This window comes from Protopterus annectens, chromosome 13.part0 (genome assembly GCF_019279795.1).
Source record: "Protopterus annectens isolate FY-2018-M chromosome 13.part0, PAN1.0, whole genome shotgun sequence".
Taxonomy (NCBI): Eukaryota; Metazoa; Chordata; order Ceratodontiformes; family Protopteridae; genus Protopterus; species Protopterus annectens.
The window spans coordinates 1360816814-1360841361 of NC_056747.1; the positions used below are offsets into that span (position 1 = coordinate 1360816814).

The following is a 24548-nucleotide window of genomic DNA, read 5'->3' on the forward strand; positions in this document are numbered from 1 at the left end:
CAGGAGCATTTACATAACAGTAAATAGCCAGCAGTAACTGTAAGAGCATTTATATACTGGTTGGTACCTGACCATAACCGTGGGAACACTATTGCAGAGGTAAACAGACGGTAATATCCATAAGACCATTTGTGTAGTGGTACAAAATAAGTAGTAACTGTAGGAGCTCTTGTAGCACATGTAATAACCTAGTGGTAACCACAGAAGCAGTTGTATAATGGCAGAAAAAAACAGTAGGAGCAATTTTATAGTACTATAGACACATTTATATAGGGGCAGATAACTAGTGAGAACTGTGGGAACATTTGCAAAGTGGTTAGTAACCAGAAGTAACCATAGGAGGACTTTTATTGTAATAGATAGCTGTTTGGAGAGTCCATAAAGAAAAGCTGACTGACTACTCAAGTCAGTTGAGTGAACAGCAAAATGAGAGAACTCCTCGATTTAAACTCGCTCTATATCTGAGCCAAGTTTTTTGGAAAAACACGACTTGACAGTTTAGTATGAAGAATTTGCACAGTTCTCCTGTTAGTTTTCTTAGCACTGATGAGATACCATGCTTGATTTAACCATGATTTTTGTTTTTATTCAGGTGCAAGGAATGTAAGACTGTTTTCCACATTTCCTGCAGGCAAGGAAATCGTCCTTGTCCTTTGTGCTTATACCGACAGAAGTATTCAGGAAAGCACTTTTTGAAATAGATACCATCTTTCACTGTCAAATATTGATCAACTAAGCTTCAATACCTGCTCTACCTAACTATAAAAGCACTTCTTGCTCGATAAATGGAAAAATTAGGGTATTTTGCTCAGACTTCTGGTGTTTACCTCCTCCTTTTATAGGGCTCTTCGATTAGCACTACTGTACAGGAACGTTACAAGAACACAATTCGATGCAGACCACCACACTGCCAAAACACAAAAGTTGTGCATTACGTGTTCTTCATTCTGTGTAACCTGAGATGCATTGTGTGCACGCAAGTACATTATACAGTTTGTGAACTTTGGCTGTAAAGGAACAGTTGCGTACTGCGCTGTAACACTAATGTCTTTACTATTTCACTGTGTTCACCAGTGCTTTGTTATCCTCATCACTTTTGCGTGAGCAGTGAATCTATCTGCTGCATGTATGTTTTGTCAATGAATGATAAATTAGCTAATGTAGAACATTCCCATATAAACTTTTCTAGAAACAAAGCTCATTTAAAATTAGTCTTTTTTTAAACAAACACAGAACATTGGCTTCCTGCACCTGTCACAGAGAAGACCATATTCATCACAGTCTTAAAAAAATTGTTTTATCTTCAAGTAAAATGTAAGTTTTGCAGATATTTTACATGAAATTTGCAAAACTTTCTGTATCCTACTGTATGTCATATTCATACCCCTTTTGTGTCCCAATATATATGGTTATGTACCTTTTATGTAAATACATAACCACACATGGTAGTCTTCCATTCAAGTAAAAAAAAAGTCAAGTTGTATTTTATTAAGAAACAGAGAAAATGTCTGTCAGAAATCTAAGTAAAAGAAGCGTACAGTCCCTATGTATATGCTGTGTATATGAACGATATAAACCTATGTAAAGAAGGTTACTGTGAAGATACAGTCCCTATGTATATGCTGTGTATATGAAAGATGTAAACCTATGTAAAGAAGGTTACTGTGATGATACAGTCCCTATGTATATGCTGTGTATGTGACAGATATAAACCTATGTAAAGAAGGTTACTGTGATGAATACGTGTATGGTTCTGTGTGGGTAACGGTGATCTGCTGGATCCTTTACAAGTGTATATATTTTAGAATGACCACATATACAAAGTACGCTATTCTTCATACAGCTGGCAAAGACTTTAAGTATGACCATGTGTATGGTTTAAGTAAAATATTATTTTTCTGAGTGTACTGTAACTGGGCAGGTCTTATTAGTTTGTAATATTTTTCTAACTAAGCTATGTTGAAAAGATTCACTTTGCCAAAGTGATTATGAAAGATCATGTATTGATGTTTGTTTCTGTAGTATTGAGTAATAGATTCTGAAGCAAAACTTTTAGTTTGAATGAGAGGTTTTCAGAGCACAACTACCGTATCCAGAAATAAGCAGTAAGGCCACATCTGCCCACAACTGGAAGTAAAGTGCGGATTTTCTTTCAAGGCATACCATTTTCATTTTAAAGTTTGTAATTTATGTTTATATGGTGGTAAGGCCCTTGTCTTGCCCTTGCCAACTTGTTCTGACTTAAGTTCCCAAAGCATATGCACTTTGTAGCAACATCCCTGCTGAGAAAGAAGTTGAGAAATATTCCCTCATGGATTCTTTCAGAAAGTGCCATTGATTCCATGTTTGCCCTGTTTTATAACAAGACACGATGTGGTCAAAGAAATAATTGAATTGTGTAGGTAATTTAAATATATTTATTTTGAACATTTATATTACGAATCAAATGTACTGTTGTTTTCTTGAACATAATATAAATAAAATAAGTCCTTTTATTGAGACGTTATGTAACATATGTAAGGATTTTTCACATGTAAAGAATGGCCCATTTGCTTATGGTTAAGTTAGACTTTCTTGAGTTATTGCTTCCAGTATAGAGTGCATTCTGCTTTCCTGTCTGTATGTGTATGTTTGATTGATATATATATATATATCTGTGTGTGTGTGTGGGTGTGGGTGCGTGTGTGTGGGTGGGTAGGTAGGTAGGTAGGTAGGTATCTGTATAATGTGTGTGTGTGTTTAATCAGACTATAAATCGTTGGCAGATGTGGAGTTTTCTTAATGCGTTGACTGTTAAAAGGGTTTACTGTTGATGGCTAGTCTTCTAATGGACTTTATTTCATGTTTGTTGAAGCTTTTGTTGTTAAGCAGTGGTCTGTTTATATTCAGGGGAGGGGGTTGTAACATGTAGCAGGAATGCTCAGATTCCTTCATACCATCGTTCAGTGCTCCAGACTGACTGGTACTTTTCAAGCTTGCAGTGAACTTTAGCATAGGAGTGGACTTCGTTGTCGCATTGCCACTGTGGCACAGCACTTTTATAAAGAAATGGCTGTGTGTTGCTAACACTTGAAATACACCTTAATAGTAAATGCTTTTATTTAAATTGCCATTTTCTGGCAGAAAGTTAATCAGTCAGTAAAGCATATTTGAGAATGGTAAGCACTTTCACATTCAGATGCTGGCAGCTTTAATGCACCTAGTGAAAGCTGCTAGTTTCCGATATGAAAACGTAATCGAGCTGTGTGGCTCAGGCAGTGCATCCTGCAGGCACGATACTGTTGTGACTCAACAAGTCGCTCGCCTTCCTCGTATTCCCGTTGTGCATTTTGGAACAGGGTTTTGCTTGCTGTACCTTTTGTGGTTTAACAATTCCCGATCCCTGCATGGTGCGTACTGCGTTCTTTGATCAGTGTCAACACAGAAATACTGCACTTTTATATAACAGATTCTGAGCACTTTTCGGATTGATTGCAGAGGCACAAGATATTCTTTTATAATTTTTTTCAAATAGTGAGATTTTAGAAAAAGCTCATTTATCTTGTTTAGGTTATTAGAATTCCTCTTTCTCCATTTGTCATTGTACTTGTTAAAGTTTAATGTATGTTACACAAGTTAATGTTCTGAAAATTCTTTAAATTAATTACTCAGGTCATTTAAATCAGTTTCTAGCAATATTAAATGTCCATTTCCTCAGTTTTTTTTCTTATATGCTGTACACAGTCTGTTTTGTACTGAAAGGCTGTACCTGCTTTAGTGTAGCAAAGAGTGCATGTTCCCCACTGATGCAGTATGTGTTCATAGTTGTTTCCTGGTCTTTATAAATCTGATTTTACAGATAAAAATGAAAGTAACTTAGGTTACAAAGTTTAGATTATAAGGTTATTTTGCCAGTTTTCTCTGTTCCAAGATATACTCATAATTGTGTGATCTTTAGATTATAGTAGTTATAAAAATAAGACTTCAGCCACTGCCATGATGTGCATGGATTATGTGAAAAGACTATCTTAGCAGATTTTGTTTGTATTTCTTTGTGAAGTTTGTCCCTTTTTGTTTGAGGCTGTGCCTGATCAGTGAACCCTCGGGTAGTTGCCATGATGAGATGGAGTAAAACATCACGAATCTCTGATTATTTAACAATGAACTGGATCTGAGATTTATAATTGTTTTTTTTGGAATGCATATGTCTGTCCCTCTCCTTTTACCTTCCTGACCTCAGATGTTGCATCTTAGTCCCGCTGTCTTTTGGGCTTATTTACCCCAAACCATCACACTCTGACCTTCTTCCTTTTCTTTTTTACCCCAGACATCATATGGTGACCCTCCACTCCCTTGTGCCTTTTAACGTGAAAATCATATGGATAACCTCTCCCATGTTTTGCATACCCCTTCAGTCGCATCTTTGTATGCCACTTTCTGTTTTGGGAAACCCTTCCCCACTACCATCATCCAGTTTCACTGCAAGTAAGAGAGTAAGCAAGAATGTCCTAAAACAGTACAACTCTAACAGCAGGGGAGGCTGTGAGCCCCGACATCTCCAAGTTTAATGTATTCGTGCTACCAAAGAGAGGAGGCTATGAGCACAGACATCACTGCAGTTAGTGTACTCATGCTACCAGATGGGGGTGGACTGTGCACACAGCCATCACTGCATTTAGTGTACCTGTGCTACCAGTAGGGGGTGCTTTATATTTTGTGGTAATTTCTTAGTACCAGTCAGAAGGAAGAGATTTTTCTCAAAACCTTTAGTAAAGCAGTCCATTACTCTTAAGTGTAATTAAAGATTTGTATAATCTGTGTCTTGATTTGCATAATTGAATACATAAGGACTTGCTGTTTAATGAGTGCAGTTTCCTGTTAAAAACAAGACCAGAAGAGCCTTCATATCAGATTTACTAAAATCTACATTTTTTATGTCATTGTTCTTATGTAAAATGTACCGCTTTACCAAATGTGGATTATTTTATTGTAAATCCTCATCACTTCCAGTTATCCTGTTTTCTGTGAGGTTAAAATCTCACAGAACTTCATTTGTATACACAGGGGTTGGTATTTGACCCCAGTTGTGTAGTCAAACTTCTTAGGTTCTTTTCACTGGGTTAATAGGTTGCCTTATTAGCTCAAAGCTAGGATGATGATGGATATTTTTTTACTGTTGTCCATGCAGTTTCTGAGCAGTGCTATACACTTTCTGTTTTATTTCCATAAAGATACTTGCAAATTTCATGTCTCCCTAGTCTTATAGATTCATAGATTAGTACTAGGCTAACTGCCCTTGCGAGCCATTTTAAGCCAAGCCAGTTATCCCTTGTGATACTCTAACACCTTGTGTTTATAAGGCAATTCCTTAACCATTTGGCCATCCTCCCAACCCCTAGTTGTATGTTCCTTACTGTCACTAGCAGCATTGAGACAGGCTGGTGTGGAAACAGGATACCTTCCAAAAATTATTTCATCCTCATCAAGTGTTTATCGCCTCACAACACAGAATGCAAGCATGCAATACATGTAGGCCAAGCACAAAACCTTCAGTCTGATTTAAACAGCATGGCCACCAGACCTGAAAGGTCTTACTGCTACATATAGGCCAAGCACAAAACATTCAGGTTGATTTAAACAGCATGGCCACTGGACCTGAAAGGATGTGCATCTTACTGCTAAGTTCTGCTTGGCAGGCAGAATCTTCCCAGGATGCTTTGCCTGCTTCCAGGCTGTCCCTGGAGCATCCGTTGTGTAACATTCCTACCGGAACTCTCCATTTTCTTTTTTGCCTTGTGGAGACCTTGGATTGTCAATAACCATAATCTGCTGTTTTCAAAACAAAGATGTTTCCATTTAACTGATAGTGATTGTTTTTGCTTTCTTTCCATCTTCAAGTTGAACTTTGTTGAGTTGCACTTTGTGTGTATCACCTATTTTGTCATACACAAAACACCCAAAATCTCAAGCATGCAGCGGCATTTTTTTTCTCCTCCCCTTGTCCCCACTTGCACAGGGCCAGCCTAACAGCCTTACTACCTGCACCTAATCAGCCCATTTGTTTTGCACAGCAGGAGCTCAGCATCCCTGGTCTAAGTGAGACATGTAGAGCAGTTCATTCCTGCCCAAGGAACCTTATTGGCCCATTCACTCCCCAACGAAGCGGGACAGCTGGCAGGTCCCCTGAAGTGACCTACATCTTGAGCTCCTTTCCTCAGCAGCTCCCTGGAGTTCCACAGTGCTGTCCATCTTCTCAGGGAAATATGCATTTGTCCCCACAGTTACTAGTCTTTGGACTGCTTTGTACACACTAGCACTGCTTAAAGCCGTTGTGTGCACACTAGCACTGTATAAGGCCACTTTGTGCACACTAGTGTTGCTTAAGGCTGCTGTGCACACATGAACGCTGCTTAAGGCTGCTGTGTGTACACTAGCGCTGTTTAAGGCTGCTGTGTGCACACTAGCGCTGGTTAAGGCAGTTGTGTGCACACTAGCACTGCTTAAGGCCACTGTGCACACACTAGCACTGCTTATGGCAAAATTTACTCATGCTTCATGGGTGCATCACCCATTATACCTCCTAGATGTCATCCAGGTGGCAAATCACACTCCTCCACAGCTCCCAGGAAGGGTGAGCCAGCAGAAGCTGCTCACTTCCATCATTACCAGCCCATCCATTCCAGTGTAGGCGTGCAGCCTTTAATGAAATCACTTGGCGGCAAGGTTCCAAGAAAACACATTAATTACTGGGAGAGGGAAAACAATTAGAGGTTGTAGCTTGTTTTTCATCTTCCCTTTCATCCCTGAGAGGGAAGGAATGGCGGAAAAGACAAGGCCATCCTCACAAATGCAAGTCATCTGGCCTCACCTCAGGTCTGTTGGAGTGAGACTGGCAGTTTCTTCAGTTGAAATGGATGTCACATCACCAGGCCAAACACTGACCATTTTGTATAGCCAAATGTGTCTTTCTCAGGGTACGTTCTTTGACCCAGAAAGCAGTGTCAGACCAACTGTTGAGTCCTCTGCTTGTAGTCCAGATGGGACTAGTTTGAACATGGAAGGCATCACATAACTAAGTTTTGGGTTAGCAGACATTGATTCAGACATCTTATTCTCAAGCGTCTTTCTCCACACAGCCCCGTGGTCACTTGACATCGGTCATACTAACATTCGGATTACCTAAATTCCAATACCAACATCATTGCCAGTTCACCATTCTAGATTGCAGGGTATCAGCCAAAAATGTCAGCCTCGTTGAAGACCACCACTCCTTTGCTAGTATTGCAGCTGCTTATATCCATTTTGTCACCAACTTTTTCTCCTTCCAAGATGGCTACATCATTGTTGTGCCATCATTTCCTCCAGCTAATAATCAAGTTGTGCCCTTCACAGGGTCTAGATCCTCTAAGAGCTCTTTGTCCTCAAAGTAACAGCTCTGAAAGGTCCCAAGAAGTACTTGGCCAAATCTTGCCACATTACACTACATGTTACTGTTTATCAAGACCGTATTGATGAGGATGTGGATCAGCTAATTCTTATGATGGCCCTAAGTTCAGTGAATCACCAAGGATGATGCATGCAGGAGTAGGGGAGTTGGCTTCCTGAAGTGGTTCCAGAGAAGTCCACAGGTGTTAAGTTCCATTTGCAGACCTTCTGGGAGTTCTTTCTGTTGTAGATGCTTTCAAAACTCTGGAGGCTGTTAACTAAAAATGTCCAGATATCTTAGTTCTTGATCATCTTGGGGCTTAGCTGGGGTCCTGAGCAGTGCTCTGTTGAGCAGGCATCCCACCTTTTTGCCTTGCAAGGAATGGCTAGTCAGTCCTAGTTTTTTTTTAACTTTTGACATAGAATGAGAAGTAAATGGAAAGCTCCAGAATGCACTTTACATAACCAAGGCTTGGCCTGAGGTAGGGCTAGCCACTTGGGAAAATGGGTTTGGCTAAGTAGAACCTGCTGTGAAGCTACAAGTCCAACAGCCAAAGTGGGTTTTTCATGGGTCTAGCATTTAGAAATAGTCAGTAATATCTTCTGTTAATGCCAGGTGAAAGATGTTTTAGGAAAGTAAAACAAGAAACTTAGTTCATCGATTATAAATGAGGGACACAAAGAGCATCTGTTAGTGTAGCATTACTTGTCTGTACTTGGCACCACTTTTCATTTCATTAATTGAAATTAGAACATGCTTCAGTCCTTTCTTATTAGCATGATCTCCACAAAACTGAAGTAAAATATTGTTAAGATTAGGGAGAGTTAACGGGGAACTGCAGGAAAACATTGCAGTCTTCTTTATCTTTGACAGTGCCGTCTAAAATGGACTCTGTGACCATTTTGTATATTAAGCAGCTTGTTTTTCATCATGTATGTAATAAATTCTTACAACACACAGACAAAAAACTGCAGTAAAGAATTGCTACATACCTTAACTTTTGTGCACATTTATGTTTTCTTTGGGGACGTGGGCAAACTAAAATGCTCGTAAACCATAATCTGTTACACTGCTGTCTTGCTAATGAAAGTGTTGAACTCCGTAGTCTGGTATAGATTTCAAAAATGAAAATGAACTGCATTAAATGATCAAGTTATACTTTAATTTTGTATAAGGATCCATATAAAGGTACCTGACTGAATTAAAATGTCTCCCATCACAATGTGTTACAATATATTGCCATTTAAAAGTGTAAACTAAATATACATTGTGTAAGAGATCACTTACTTTTTTCCCTGATCCAGAAATTGAACATACCCTACAAATGTTTATTTTATCTGTGCCAACATATTTGATTTTTTTTCTGTATGAAGACTCTGCATGAATAAAAAATACTTATTTTTCAGTCTTGAATAAATTATAACCAATAGATATGTATGCTTCTTTTGCTGAAAAATAAATCTTTAAATCCACTATCTGCTGTCTCATTCATACAGGCAGTACACTTCACCTGTGTGTCTTTGAGTAACTGACATAGAAAACTAACTGAACCTTCAACTCTGTTGGACCATTTCTTAAGTCAGTTTTTGTGAAGAGGATAGGCCTCCCTGCTTCCCCCAGTGTGGGGGACTTTACCCACCATACTTAGGAAGACATCCCCATAGTTGCATAGCCATAGAAAGAGGAAAGATTTGTAAAGGAAAGTAAATCGTTGCCAGTGAGCATACGTTAACTGTCCTGTCAGTAATTTCCTCTGAAATACAGTGATCAGAGAGCTCTTTGAAGAGTTTAACCTATCTACGTGAAATCTCTTTGAATCTGCACTTGAGTAATTGAGTAGTAGGGAAGTGTAACAATACATGTAATATTTCATTCCAAAAAAAAAAAAAATCTTTCAGTTGCACAGAACAAAGAGAGTGGCGATTTTTTTTTTTCTATCGATAGTTTGATTTAACAGTGATTCCGTTATTCCTGCACATATGAAAATTGTGAATTGTAAGCAGCCTGTCCTGTATTTTAATGTACTTTTCTGTATGTTTAGTGACCTTGTAGTTGCGCTGTATAAATATGCACAAAGTCACTTTCTCCCAACTCCTAGATTATATTCAGTCTTTTAAACCGCCATGCCAGCTGAACTTTATCTTATCTTTTTTCTCTGATTACTTTCCCTCTCTGCCTGTTGACCTTTAAGCAGCCCCCTATTGGACACCCATTCATTCGTTAATTCTAAAATGGTAAGAAATCTTCCAATCTGTTGGGGCAAGAGCCATCTGGGGGAGTGTCATACAGTCAGACGTTGGGGTTATTTGTCTTTGTCACGTTTCTAATTGTAAGAGTGTTTTTAGTGTAAATAGTTTTATCACACCCTGTGGTGGTGACATTAGCACTTGCCCTTTTGTCCGCACATGCATGTACAAACGCTGCTGTCACTGGCCTGAGCAGTCACTCTGCCAGTTGTATAGATAGCCCAGGACCCCCACCCCCTCCCCAGGATAAGTACACTCATGAAACTGCGCTGCTAATCCAACTCAGGTTGCCTGGGCCATCATCAGGGATTTATCCTGTACAGCACTTGCTAAACTTTCATTATGTTTATGTTAAAATCATGTCACAATGAAGCAGTTATAGCAGGGATATCTCTGCCAGACACACACAAACAAAATGTGAGTTTCTGCTGCATCACAGAGATTGTAAGTGTGTTCACCTCATTTCACACTTGTTTGTCAAAGAAACGTTTTCTGATTATTTTGACTAGCAAGTCTGGTCATCATGAGCTCAGTAAGTTGTCTGGAATGTTGAAACAAACTGTAGAACAAATAATTAAAAAAAAATGTATTAAGGAACTTTTTGCCAAATACTATAAACATTAAAATATTGCTATCCTTTATTAGCTTTACTTGAATGTATATGTAATTTCTGTTCTTTGTCAAAAATGAACTAGTACAAACTGTAAAAACGTGCAGATTTTCTTTAAAAACTAATGAAAGTTGTGGAAATGGAGGAAGAATTATTGGTGACGTTAGGATTCAGGTCCCCAATCCCATAAAAAAAATGTAAGTGCATTTGTTTGAACATTTCACTAGCTAGTAGCTTTGCTGTTGCATGGCATTGTTACATTTTTTTTCAATGAGAAACCACAGCGGTGTTTCCTGCTGCAATGTCTTGAAATAGCATGTTCTCTCTTTCTCTGTCTCTCTCTGCAGCTTTCATGTTGGCCAACTGAAAATTAAATTAAATAAATGTTTGTGTGTCCTTTTTTTTTCTATCCCTCCAACTGGATTTAGGCCAGTTCATTCAGTAGAGATGTAGGGGAGCCCCTTTTACAGATCCCTTGGGATAAGAGCCTTCTCAAAGGGCTGCCGTTCAGGTATATTTTGCAGAGTTTGCTGCTTTTGCAGGTCATAGTCGCAGCTTTATCCATGTGTGCTGCCAGCACTGCATTTTTCACCTCCAAAAGTGTGTTATTTGGGTGTTAAAAATCATAAGAAAAAGGACTGAAACTTTCCTTTCAGGTAGAGCTGTGTAATCAGTAAATTTTCAGTGTGATACTTTTGGCAACATTTCACAATCTGTAGCTTATGAACAGTTTAAGTATGCATGTGTGTACATTTATTGTATTAATATTGTCAGCTGAAGTCCCTGAGCCTTCCTGTATTAGATTTCCAGGTTTCTACCATGGAAATAAAATTGCAGGCTAAGGACTGAGACTTCTGAATTAAAAGGAAAAAAATACTCAAGGCATGAAGGTATGCCAGTGATCATATGTAGAGGTGATTCTCTTATTTGGGGTTCATGGAAATGTATACCGTAAAAGCACACTTAATTTCTACTGCCAAAAACCATGGTCTTGTCCAGTTAGCAAGTAAATGTAATTCCTGTTTGAGATTAATTCAAGGGCTTACTTGTGTTCACCTGTGTGAAGTAATATTTTAATTCTGTCCTTGCTATATATACAGATAGAAGTTATTCAGATTAGGAATTATATATATTTTTTATCTTTACATTTATTCTGTTTTCTTCAGTTATAATCTTATTTTATAAGATATACTTGTCTGGATTATGACCTTCTACCGTGTCTCTTTTAGAAAATACCTTTATGACTAACCTAAAATAGGTGGTAGCAGCTGGAATATTTTAATAATTATTTTTCCAGTGGGCATAAAATCAACTAATGCCAAACTATGCAGTTTTCTAATTGTTTCTTTACGTAGTAACACAAGTGCACTATGCTACGTTTATGTTACCATACTTTTAATCCAATGATGTTTTGTGTAATGTGAGATTTGTTTCTTGATTCTTTGAATAAAATTACTTTCTATTTATTTGGCTGAATGACTCATTTTTTTATACTTGAAAATGTTGACAAACTTGTAGTTCAGTAACTGAATAATTTCTGTTTAAGTAAAATATTAAATGATTTGGCAGTTAAGTGGACCAGTTCTAAGTGAATTCCTTTCAGCTATGGCTCGCAGAACATGGCATTACTGTATTACGGCTTTTCTGATTCTGCACACCTTCTAGCTTTTATGGTAGGGTTGTATAGAATAAGACATTATGTGCAGATGCAAATATGTAATTGGGTCATTAGCATGCAGCTGTTCATAAAGCACCCATGTCTGAATGAGGAAAGAGATTGCTGATTAAAACAGGCACCACTGTTGTAACAATGTAGCTGTATGCACATATTTAAATTACTTCCTAATCTATTGTAACAGTTTCTTCAAGTTGGTAATGTTTTCTAATTTACCAGCTGCACCTTCGTATGTGGCCACAAGGAGGAGGAAGCACAAGGAAACGTCACACCGTGGTTGATGGAAGAATTGTAGAAGATGGAGTCATCATTAGCCTTGCTGCTGTGCCAAAACATGGGGTTTGTTTACCTTCAGTGCAGTTGCCTTTGATAAAATCGGGGTCCTTGGCCTGTGTTGAGAGAACTGCATAGTCAGAGTGCAGGATATAGTTTAGGACTGACGCCTTCATGCCAACTGATTTTTTTGACATATGACGATGAAAGGCTCCTCAGTAGACCCCTTAGGAATGACCAACCTATTTGAAGGGAAGGACCTGTAAGTCTTGCAGAGCCTAATTTTAAAAACTCTGCTGACAAGGTAGCTAAAGAACTAGCCGATGGGCTTTAAGTGTAGTCAGTGGATGTTTAGGGTGGGAGGCCAAACTAGAGGCTTTAGATGTATCATAAAGAGAGCACGAGTGAGGTGTGCCACATTCCAATTACATTTCAATTTGTTTTACTTTTAGCAAAAAAAAAAAAAAGTCCATCCCAGAATAAATGCTAGCATTTGAAGACTAGTGCTAGGTTACTCAGCAGGTAACATATTTCAATAATTAACCAATGGAGAAGGAAAATAAATGGAGGCAAAGTTTGAGGTTTATTAGAGTTATTGTCAGGTTTGGGAATGATAAGTCACATGTTAAGGGAAGTACTTCGAATGAGAGAGTGGTAGGGAGTAATACATGTAAGGCTACCAAATGTTAAGATAGATGATAATTTCCTGTTTCAGATGAACTATACTTTTTATTTTTTTAAACACCTTTACTGAATTATCATTTGTGACATAGACATATTTACATTTGTACAAAAGTAAACAAACTGTATTAGCAAAACATACTTCACATATATTGCTATACATCATATAACCTAAGCAACCTTATATAAATTATTCAATTCCTGCCCCTTTTTTTAAACAAGAAATATCTTTATTAAACCATCAATGTTGTTGATGCAATAAGCTTACCTGCTTCCTCGCTGGTCCTTTCTGTTTATGAGGTCCTCCCTTACCTTTTCCTGGGCTCAGATTCATTTATTAACTTTCAAGCAGCCCCATCTGTTCTTTTGTTATTATTGTAGTTATAAGTTAATTTTAGCTGTTTTCCTTTTCTTTTACTGTCTCCTTTTTTATTATTTATTATAACTTTTTTTTTCCCTTTTGTCCCCGTTAAATCCTGTATTTGTTTATTTTTAATTTTCCTTTGTTTATTTCCTTAATTCCTGTCTTTTTTCCCATGTGTGTGTTTTTGGTTTAAGCACCATGTCAAAGGATTAAGTCCAGGTTTTAAGAATGTTTGACTTGCGGTTTGTCAGAATCTTTCTTAGACAGAACCACTGAGGTCTTAACTTGTGTATTTCGGGGTGTTCAAACCTGCACCTCCCCTCGTGCTAGAAGTCTAAAAACTCCCCCTGCACCTGGTATCTTCAAATCTTTTATTCTGATTCTTAGGGGTTTCTTCCTCCCACCTTCCTCCGCGAAGAAATAATTCGGCCGCTTCCAGCTGTGGCTTTCCAAGGCCCCTCGCACTGTGTCTCGACTTCGTGCCTCTCAGACTGCCTGGAATGAGCTCGGCCGCTGGAGCCGTGGTCTGAGTTAATGCCAGCATTCACTCGCGTGTCTCGATCTTCTGTGGTCCGATTCTTCGGTGTCGGGTTCGAGGGCTTCCCGGAATTCCTGCTTAAAAGCAGTTGTACCTTGGTGTTCGCAGCCGCCACCGTCGTATGTGCCACGTCGGCTCCGTGGAGTTCCTCTATCGGCTCGCCCTGTGACTCCGGTGGGGCTCCTATGGTATCGGCCTTTGGGCTCATTCGCCTCCTCCGTTGGAGGACCTCTTCTTCGGGTTCGGTTTCGCCGCTTTTTCCAGGAAGTGGTCTTCGTCTCCGATGCCTGATTACAGACGAGAGAGCGAGGTTTCACCTGAGCTGTCAAGCGGCCCTCTCGAGGCCGGGGTGTTACATCGGCCCTAGTCAGCCAAAGAGTCCACCAGTGGCCTCTTTCGACGGGTACCCAGAGCCATGCTGCTGTTGTCTCCAAGCAGGTAGTCGCCCGGTTGCTTGAGTTAAGCTCTTGACTGGAGGCTTCGTCAGCCTCTACATTCTGCTATTCTCTTGTCCCTTCAGAGAGAGTGGTCTTGCTCGAGGGATTGGTCTTAGAGGCGAGGTCTGTCTCACTCCTTGTCCCTTGAGGCCCTTCGCCTCGCGACCTCAGCTCGGAACTCGCCTTTCCTCATGGATCCTCGGGCTTGGTCGGCTTCCGTCCGCTTCTGAGACGCTCCTTCCTTCGTGTTACTTGGGCTTCCTCTCATCAGCCATTGTACTGGGCGTCTGACTTCGATCGACCTCGGAGATGGTAGTGTGGTCCCGGGTTCACTAGCCTCTCCTCAATGGGAGGTACTATTCCCTCCTGAGAGTACTCCAATTGAGCCTACCAGGTTTCCCTGTCCTAGTGCTCCTGCCTCTCTTCCCCTATTTCCCTTCTTTCTTTTCCCGTTGACTCCCCGCTCCTGACCCTTGTGTTTATGAGTTCCTGAGAGGACACTTTGAGTATTGAGGACTTCCCTTGACTAGATCCTCCGTCATAGGACCTAGATCCCCCTAGAAGGAGAAGTCTCCCTCTGTAGATCTCTCTTATTTCGTCTCTCCCAGAGGGATCCTCCCTCTCCCCACTCAGAGGGGTGTCCTAGATCACCAGGCAGGATCTCTCAGATGAAGATCCCCTGCTAGATCCGCTGGTCTCTCCCCTCACTGGTACTTCTGTCATCACCTCTCTTTATCGCCTCTCTATCCTGAGTCTCTCCGCCCTTCTCCCTAGGTAAACAGTCCCTCTCTCCGCCACCACAACTTTACTCTGTGAGCCAGTCCTGGGACAAGATTCAACCGCTAGGGTGCCCCGTGTGACAAACAATTCCTTACTATGCCCTCCCCAGGCGTTTCACTCCTGGTGGCACCTCCTCCCCATGGCTCTTGGCAGATCCTTGCTAGACCATCCTCTCCTAAGCCAAGCTGACTCTAGTTATCTCTTACCTTTATCACACTTAAGCCAGACTCTTATGTCATGGCACCAAGGAGTCATTCAGGATCCCTATGAGACCTCACCAAGTAGTTCAACTTGCCTCTTTAAGGCTCTTCTAACCGGTAGCTGCAGGCTCACAACTGCAGGGGCATTGCAAAAAATGCCATGATCATTATCCTCATTTCAGGTATGAGCAATGTGCCATGTGAGTGGTCTAGGTAGTAGAGGATGGTGATTTTGCAGGATTTTGTACAGGTGATTTCCCCATCCCCCTTTAGGGCGGTCTTTTCAAATTCCCCTTGCCGGCCCCTTCAGAACCCTTGACCATATTCCCTTTGATGAACCAGTTGAGACTCAAGTGGCTGTTGGGAGGTCCTAACAGAGATGCGAGACTGCATCCACTCAGTCTAGTGGAAAATGCCATACTTTTCTTCCTTGGAGCCTCGGTTTCCGAATGGGGCAGAGTCACCCTAGAGAATGGTCAGGTACAGGACACAGACGTCGGGCCCAGGTCACAACAGAGCAGAGGGAGAGAGAGGGAGGGGTAGAACCAGAAACAGGCCAAGAATCCCAAAGGCTCCCCTCTCTCTCCCAAGCCTGTCCCTCATCTGAGAGGTCCTTGAGGCATCCCTGCCTCCCAGAAGTGTGGCGCCTAGAGGCAGTGCATTCTACATCATCTTCCAGTCAGGGAAGACACTTCCTATCCAAAGGGACATTCATTCCTTTCAAGAAAGTTTCCTCCCTCACCCGAGTTTGTAACGAAGTCCCATCTCCTCAAACAGTCGCAGGATCTTAGATCCCAGAGACAGAAATGCAAAAAAAGAGCCATTCAGCTCACACCACTAGTCCATTCATATCCCGAAGAGACTCCGGTTATACTTGTCAGTCTGGAAATCGGGACAGACCTCTCAGCAGACTCAGAAGCGAGAGAACAACTCTGTCAGACTCTTCAATTCTGCTGGTCACTCTTCAGTCTTCACTGCAATTCAGATCTCTCAATAGAAGGACTGCCTCAATGACAACACATTATGCAAAGAATCTCATCAACATTATCAGATCTTCAGGAGATTTCTCTCTTACACCAATTCCTTGGTTGCCGGGTTTCCTCCATCACTCTTCAGTGCCCAGCCCTCTCAGGACAAGGCAGTGGCTGGATCCAGTTCACCTGTTGCACCTGAGATGCGCTGCCTTCCCTCCTTCACCAGACCTCCAGTTTCTCAAAGTTCCAGCACTGGCTTAATACACCCCCAGGTTACACAATAGAGCTTTCACTCTCAGCACACCTTCTCTAGGAACCCAAAATTCAGCACTTCTAAAGTGCTCCTTTCTAATCCCTTCAGTCCCAGAACTTAATAGCTGATACTTACACACTCCTACATTAGGCGCAAATTCTCTACAGACATAAAGAGAACAAACAGATATCAGAGGTTCCCTTCAGAATCATTCTGGCCAGCAAGAGTACATCTCTGTATGTCTCATGAAGGCTGGGGTCTATTCTTCGCGCCAGGCAAGCTCTTCTTCCTGGTCTGCTGTTGAGCTTCTTTCCACCTTGGACCTTACACAAAAGTCCAGAAGTGGTCTTCATTGCCACTTATTCTGGTCCAGGGCAGATGATCGAGACATGTGCTCTTTTTATCTACACAGGTCAGGTCGCAGCAGATTGTGGATCCCATCAAGCCTCACCCATCACCATGGGCAGGTACTGGATAAGGTAAGGGCATCCCTGAGGGGGCAGATATCAGCTCGATTTGAGGCCGGGTGCCACCGTGGCTGCACATAAAACTCCCTGGAGATGAGAGCAGTGCTTTTACAGCTGCAGTTCTCAACGAAGACTTTCTCAGATTTTTGGTCCCAAGACGAGTGCCATCTGTACATAGTTTTAGTCCGAGACAAACACAACAAACAAACTGTCCTCAACTACTGCCAAAGTATGAGCAATAGATAGACTACAGCAATGGGCCCTGTCCTTCTCACTCCTAGTAGTTTCCATCCCCAAACCCACAACAAAGAAGCCATCATGGATCTCCAGCTATCTCATGCCTCACCTCATGATCTCTCTCTCAAGCAATCTATCTGGGAAGAGATTTTTCTGGAATGAGATGGTCATGTTGTTGCTATACTTGCCCAAAACAGCATGCTAAAATCCTTCCTTTCCCTTCAGCCTCTCTCCCATTCCCCCATCCCCTCTATCACAGAGGACCCAGGCCTCTGCCTTCTTTATGCCTGGCCCCAGAGTCTTCTGATCTCCTTCCTCTCAGCTGATCCAGAATTTGACCGCTTTGAGGTATTTCATTGCCCCCCTTGCCCTTACTGGCCCCACTTGGTCCTCTCCCATTCCATCATCTCCTTTTTTGGTGCAGCCGTGGCATCTGGACCCAGTGCCAGATCTTCTGATTAACCTGAATCAGGTGCTCCTGATCATCCCTTCTCTCTCCCACAACCTCGGAGCAGCCACTTCTTCCTTCCTTAGGCAGGCTTCAATCCAAGTCCCAGTTAGATACATCATAGTCATAGTAGCTTATCAGGACCCATTACCAGGACCCAGCAAAAAAATGGAACGTTTCTCTCCTTGGGGCCCAAAAAATTGATCCTTTTTTTACTGCTTCTGCCAGGCAGTCCTTTTCTTAGCGGAAATTTTTCATGCAGGCCTCTTCTTACTTCAGACATCAATTATGCAGGCCTATCTTCTTCTTTAGTCAGTTCATTATATTGCAGTCATTATGCAATTCAGGCTCTCAAGCAGGCCTTAATAGGACTTTTACCTTCTTAAGCCTCCAACCAGTGGGGATTAGTCTTTAGTGCTGACATCCTTGATTCTTCCCTTTTGAGCCACAGCTGTTTCTTGTTCCCTGGAAATATCTTTCTTTTCTTCTTTATTCCTTGAGCTTTTCTTACTGCTGGGGGTGTCTGATCTGCATCTGCTTCTTTTTTACTATTTTTTTTCTTTTCACAAAGACAGAGTATGAGAACTAATCCAACAACCTTTTACCCTAAAGCTTCAAAAATCACAAAGAATGAATCAATCCGCTTCGTTTCTCTCTCCCATGAATAGATAGAGCGACAGAGCAAAACTATTTTATCATTATCTTGATGTCAGCTTGATTAACTTATTTATTGATTGACAAAACATTAAAAAAACAGAACAAAAAATTTAGAAAATCTGATCAAATAAAAATTCCCTCCTTGTCCTAAAAGTGCGCTTGTCCAGATGGCTTTCTTCTGGTCATCTAGAAATTTATACATACCTCAAAACAGCTGTGCTCAAAAAACAAGCCAAAACCTAAAGCCAGAGCTTCAGCTACTCACAGCCGAGCTAAGCTCTTCTCCTGACACTACTGTGCCTTTGGACACAATTTATTGTACCTCACACTGGCTACTCACACTTTTTTTTCCATTTGGCCTTGGTGGACAGAGCCACCTGCACAGGCCAGTAAGAGCTTGTCTCATTGAGCCACCCAGGATAGGATGAGGTACGCGGACTGTCCCCATCAGGAGACGACAGGCGATTGACAACTTAACATTAAGACATTAAAACATTATGTAAACGCCATTACCTAGTTGTCTCTTCTCCTTCTTCTGTCTTTTCTCCCTCCCTCCCCTCCCTGCCTGGACAGGACAAGAAACTGTTATGCTGATGTTGACCAGAGACAGGGTCCTCTTCCATCTCTTCCATTTCTTTCTTTCTTTTCTTCCTTTTGGAAGTTGCTTGCTTGGTGCTATTGCCCTTTGTCAGCAAACGAGATCTGGGTACTCACCGCCTTGCATCATGGGATATGGGCTGCCTCAGCTGGAGTGACTCCTCGAGCTTAGCACAAGCCGGGAGGAGGAGCCGAGGATCTCGAACCCATCAAGCAAGAAAGAAGGCGAGAGAAGACAACTAACATGGAACGTTATGGTAGGTACATAACTTCTTATTTACAAAATAAGCAGTCATAAATGTATATAAATGGAAACAAACCACACCTACACAATCCTAGTGGCAAGCATTTTACATCACAAACCATACTGCCACAATTCCAGTTACAAACATTATACATCACTTATAATTTACCCAATCATTGAGTCAAATATTGCATAGCTCATTTAAGTCCTGCCTTCTTTTAACCCTCATTCTGCCCCTGTATGTATTGTTCCCACAATTCCCATTTTCTTATGCAGTTTGCTCTGTCCCTTTTTCTCAGTATCTCAGTCCCAGTTTTGATCTCTGTTACTATATTCACTACTTGTAATATAGTTGGTTTAGATTTTGATTTCCATTTTCTAGTTAATGCTATTTTGGCAGTCACCATAATTAGACCGAGCAAGGCCTTACCATGTCTAAGCAATTCAATTCTATATAAAATCATCTCCCTTGTCACACCAGTCCGCCCACCCAGCATATCTGACAGTGCATCCTGCAGGAAATCCTTAAAGTCCGCTTACCCTCCTCACTCCCAGAAAATATGTTCCCAAGTACCTCTACCTCCTAACACGTCCAACATTTGCTGTCTACCTGATGAAAAATTATCTGGAGTTTGCTTGGGGTAAAAAAAAAATCTATGTAAACATTTCCAAGCAAAAATCCTAACTCTTCTAGATTTTGTTGCATTATTTGGGAGACGTACATATATCCTCCCATTGTTTCTTTGTGAGTTGCTTATCCAGTCTGTCTTCCTAATCCTTTCTAACCTCCTCTGAATAATTCTTATAGCTATCATGCAGTATTTATATGCTCTACTAATTATTTGTTTTTGCATAGCAGCTTCTGTTCTAGATTTTACTAAACACTTTAGCAGTGCTGGTCTTTCCTTTAGGACCCTTCTATTTCTTTCTTTGCCTATACTCCCGATATCAATCCTTGATAGGGAAGGCAGTCTCTATCCTGCAGTCCAAATAAATTCTTGGCCTCTTCCCATCCTATTACCTTTCCCTCTCTAGCTTTTTGCTCCCAGTACCTTGGTTCCTTTGTTTTCTCGAATACATTCCACTGGGTGATAAAAATATGACTGACCTGTGTATAAGACTAAAGGGACTAAAACATTTTGACTGCTTGTATCTTACTATCCATATCCATGTAACAAAGCTTCCATTTTCTCAGTTTTTGTATTATCTTTTGTTTAGTCTCTTCCCACATATCCTTAGCTGCCACACCAGATTCATTTTTAATCCATACTCTTAAATACTTCATTTTATCATGTCCCCATAAATACGGATATTGCTAAACCAGTTTGTGTATGGGTACATAATTTACCGATATTACTTTTGTTTTAGCTTCATTAATTTTGTAACCTGAAAAGATTTGAAACTGTCTCAAAATGTTGCACAACACTGCATTGTGTCTCAGTTTTTGTCAGGTGAAAATTAGTGTAATCTGCAAATTGAGCCAGCTTTTCTTAACTACCATGCCAATTATATCCTTGAATTTCTGAGTCCCTTAATTTATTTGCCAGTGGTTCTAAATATAATGCAGATAAAAGGTAAAAAGGATATCCCCGCCTGTTCCTCTGCTCGTGCAGAAATTATCAGAGGGGACTTTACCCACTAATTTTTGATTCCAATCCCTCGTATATCCTTCTAATCAACCTTATATTTTTTTCAGGAACTGCAAATGCTTCTATTGCCCTGCTTATAATGTCCCAGCTTACTTTGTCAAATGCTTTCTCTGCATCAAGATCTACCAACAATGGTATTTTCTTACATTCTTCTTCACTCTGGATCATCAGTGTTCTGTTAATATTGTCAGATGTTTGCCTCCCACTCCACAAAATCACATTGATCCATATTTATCAATTTTGGCATCACTTTTGTCATTCTTATAGCCATTATAGACATGAGCATTTTATAATCACGGTTTAGCATTGAAATGGGCATGTATGAAGCAGGATCTGATGGATCTTTACCCGCTTTAGATATATTATACCTGCCACACCACTTTCTTCAAGGATGGTGGTACTTCTCCTCTTAAAATACTGTTAAACAAAACCTTCCAGATCTTTATCAGTTTTTCCCTCCTAGCTTCCAAATTTCCACTGGAATAACATCTATTCCTGGGGACTTTCTTGTAGATTGGTTATACATCACAATTTTTATCTCATCTCCTCCTATCCTGTTAGCAATTGACATGTCTGCCTCAAACCTTGACATATTTAATTATTCCATAAACATTTCAACGTCTGCCTCAAACTTTGACATATTTAATTATTCCATAAACATTTCAACGTCTGCCTCAAACCTTGACGTATTTAATTATTCCATAAACATTTCAATTAGTATCCTTTCTTGATTTTCATATTTCTCTGCTTTATACAAAATAGTTCTAATACTTCTACAGGACCTCTTGTTACTTTCCTTGTTACAGGCTCCCTAAGCTTGGTGATGGCCCTTTTTTACTTTCTGTTGCCTGAGCCGTTGTGCTAAAACTTTTTATACCCTACTGTTATTATCAAAAAAAAAAACAACAATTGCTTAACGGCAGTCTTTCTAAACTTGTGCATATTATCAAGGTAATCCACTATTTTCTCCTTAACATTCTGCATTTGATTTTTTTTTTTGAGAGATTCCCCCTATTCTGCAATACTTTAACATTTGTCAGTCCCTCTAAATAATTCATAGGTGTGTACTAGGCTAATGGCCATGGAGCCTTTACAAGCCTAGCCCATAGGATTATCCTGGCATCATGTCACTTGACCTTAGTTCCCAGTGCCTCTGTCAAGTAGAGCCACTGGAGTGATCCCTGCAGTGAATTTTCTATTTCCCATCCACTCGTCAAGATTTCTCTTGAAGAGACCCAGTGAGGTGCTCTTTTTGATATCTATGGGAAGTCTATTCCATAGCATGGGCAGTCTCTGGGTTATGAACCTGTCCCTCCAGCATGTTCTGTTGATTGTGGTAATGAGGTTGAGGTCTCTGGAGCATGTGGTGTTAAGGGATTGGGATTTCTTTAGATGTAGCATTTCTAACATTTCTAACATTCTTGTTACTTAACCATAGCCAGATTTATTTTAGTTCACCCTATTTTTAAATGTGGCCTTAATTTTATTCCACTCCCCAGCTATATTTTCAGAAGAAATTTCTGTCCTCTCTAATAGCTCCTGAATAACCTCCGCTACCCATTCCTTAAATTCTTCCATTTTCAACAGATGTGAAAGTGCCAGTGTCTCATTTTTATTTCATTACTCAGTGTTTTTAATGTATTTATTATTGGTACATGATTTGAAATAGTTATTGGTGCATATCAAGGCCTTCATTTAAATGCACATGTTCCTGTGAAATGTAAATTCTGTCTAGCCTACCCCATTCTTGTATCTTGGGGAATAATATGTAAATGCACTCCAAACTTCTGTTACTGAATTCACATCTTCCATGCTAAATATTTTCTTAAATTTCAAAATCCTACCCTACACTCCTTTGTTATAAATTCCCTTCAGGCCCCCAGACACATCTTCACTGTTGCAAATCACATTCTAATCCCTACCTGTAAGTAATATTCCTTGCTGAAAACTGATTTCTCCCAGAATTTTCTTAAGCTCCATTATAGCAGTTTTAGGTGGAATATAAATACATGCCATTGTAATCCTCCTCCCTTGCCATTAACCCCCTTAGCATTACAAATCTGCCATTATTATCTTTTTTTATCCTCTTCTGTCACTCTTGGAACTCCTCTTGTAATTAATATAAGTACTCCTCTTGTTCCTTTGTCCCAGGTATTCCACTGAATAACCATCCTGAAAAGCTTTCTTTATCAAATTCATGTTCATTTATTTCTGTCTCCTGTAACATAGCTATTTGCCCTCTACATTTTTTAATATAGTTCACTACTCTTTCTTTTTTTTGTATTTATCTGTGAGACCGTTGACATTTAAAGACAATACAGAAAAGATCATTGCATTAAAAATGTATTATTCCCACCTTTTATGTATAACACCTTTTTTATTTTATACAGTTGATCTGAAGTAGTTGACTTCATTCATTCTGCCCATATAGGTATACTGATCCGATTCGGATCCAAGCCGGCAAAACTTTTCAAGCATCAGCTCTGAGCTCCAAGCCCCTCCCTTACCTATATTACATCACTTCCTCCTATCTATCCCCAGATCTCGTTTGCCGCTCTGAGTCAGCATCGTGGTCTCTGAGCTCTAAGCTAGGTGGTAAGGTTTTTTTGGTCTTTTTGTGCTAGTTGAGTGTGAATACCTTTCCCTTTTTTTCCTTCCTTCGCGTTTGATCGTCGTGTTAGTTAAGAAGAAAAAGTTATAAGTGTTTTGTGTTTGTGTTTCTGGTTTCCTGCCTATGTCCAATCCCTGTTAGTGTGTGTGTGTGAATGGGCCGTTAGGGCTTTTACTGTTTCTACTACGGCTGAACAGCCTAAGGTTCTGTTTAAGAAGTGCACAGAGTGTGGTCACAAGCTCTCACCAGCCGATGGCCACACTGTGTGTGTTCTATGTTTAGGGGTCGCCCATCTGCCTGCATCTTGCGACATTTGTTCAGGCTTTAACCCAAGGGCTTTGAAGGATCGCCGGGCTAAGCTTGTGGCTAAGGGTCTGCTACCTGCTTCTGCCCTAGAGTTTGCCTCAGTTTCTTCCCCAGCCAGTGACACTGTGCAGGCAGGGGCTCAATCTCCCGCCAAGCCTGCTTCATCGGAGTCATCCCAGAGAGGCAGGGACAGAAGGGACAAGGAGAGGGGCCACAAGGAGAGGGACAGACCTAGAAAAAGATCACCGAACAGGGAGTCTTTCTCCAGCCCCTCTTCAAAGGCACCCAGGTCTCATTCTCCTTGGCTCCGCTCTCCTCATTTCTCGCCGGAGCCGATGGAACCATTGGAGCCGAGGCACTCCCCTCAGATCCGGCCCAGACCCAAGTCGGTCAATTCCTCCAGGTCAACTCGGAGTGTCTCCGACCTGGATATGGACAGGCTGATGAGGAGGTTCATCCAGAACCAGATTCAGATGGGGGTCTTGCCAGGGCCCTCTCCCATTGGAGAGGGTCCTCCTTCTTCAACTATGTTCCACCCTATTGCTTCTTCCCCAATCCAGCCCGACGCATTCAGGGCTCTCTGGTCCGAGACCTTTCGGAGCTGTGGGGTTGGTGCCGATGGTTCTCGTTTCCTCAATGCCGGCCGTCACCTTGAGTTCCTCAGATCCGATCTCCGATCCAGGAGACTCTCAGAGCCGTGGTCGGGGAGTTGGACCCGAGGGTCGAGATCTCGCTCTTTTGGATCCCATCCTCTGTGCCCGGACTTACCCCTCTGTTGGCTCCTGTCCCTGCTTTGGTGCCGGGCAGAGCCTTTTCCTTACATTCTACGGAGGTGTGCTCTCCATCGGCGTTCGGGGCAGTGGAACGGGTTTTTCTTCCAGGGGTTGAGACCACAG

General features: G+C 41.1%; 1 protein-coding gene across 2 annotated transcripts in view; it reads left to right on the top strand.

Moving 5' to 3' along the window:
- PLEKHM1 (pleckstrin homology and RUN domain containing M1) overlaps positions 1-24548 on the top strand; it is a gene marked incomplete in the record, with an annotated part of 788682 nt that overhangs the window by 708052 nt on the left and 56082 nt on the right. Inside the window, 1 exon segment of one of the 2 annotated variants that reach the window (XM_044055391.1) lies at positions 593-11727. Within the exon segment in view, the coding sequence (XP_043911326.1) occupies positions 593-701 (109 nt within the window). 2 annotated transcript variants of the gene reach the window in all.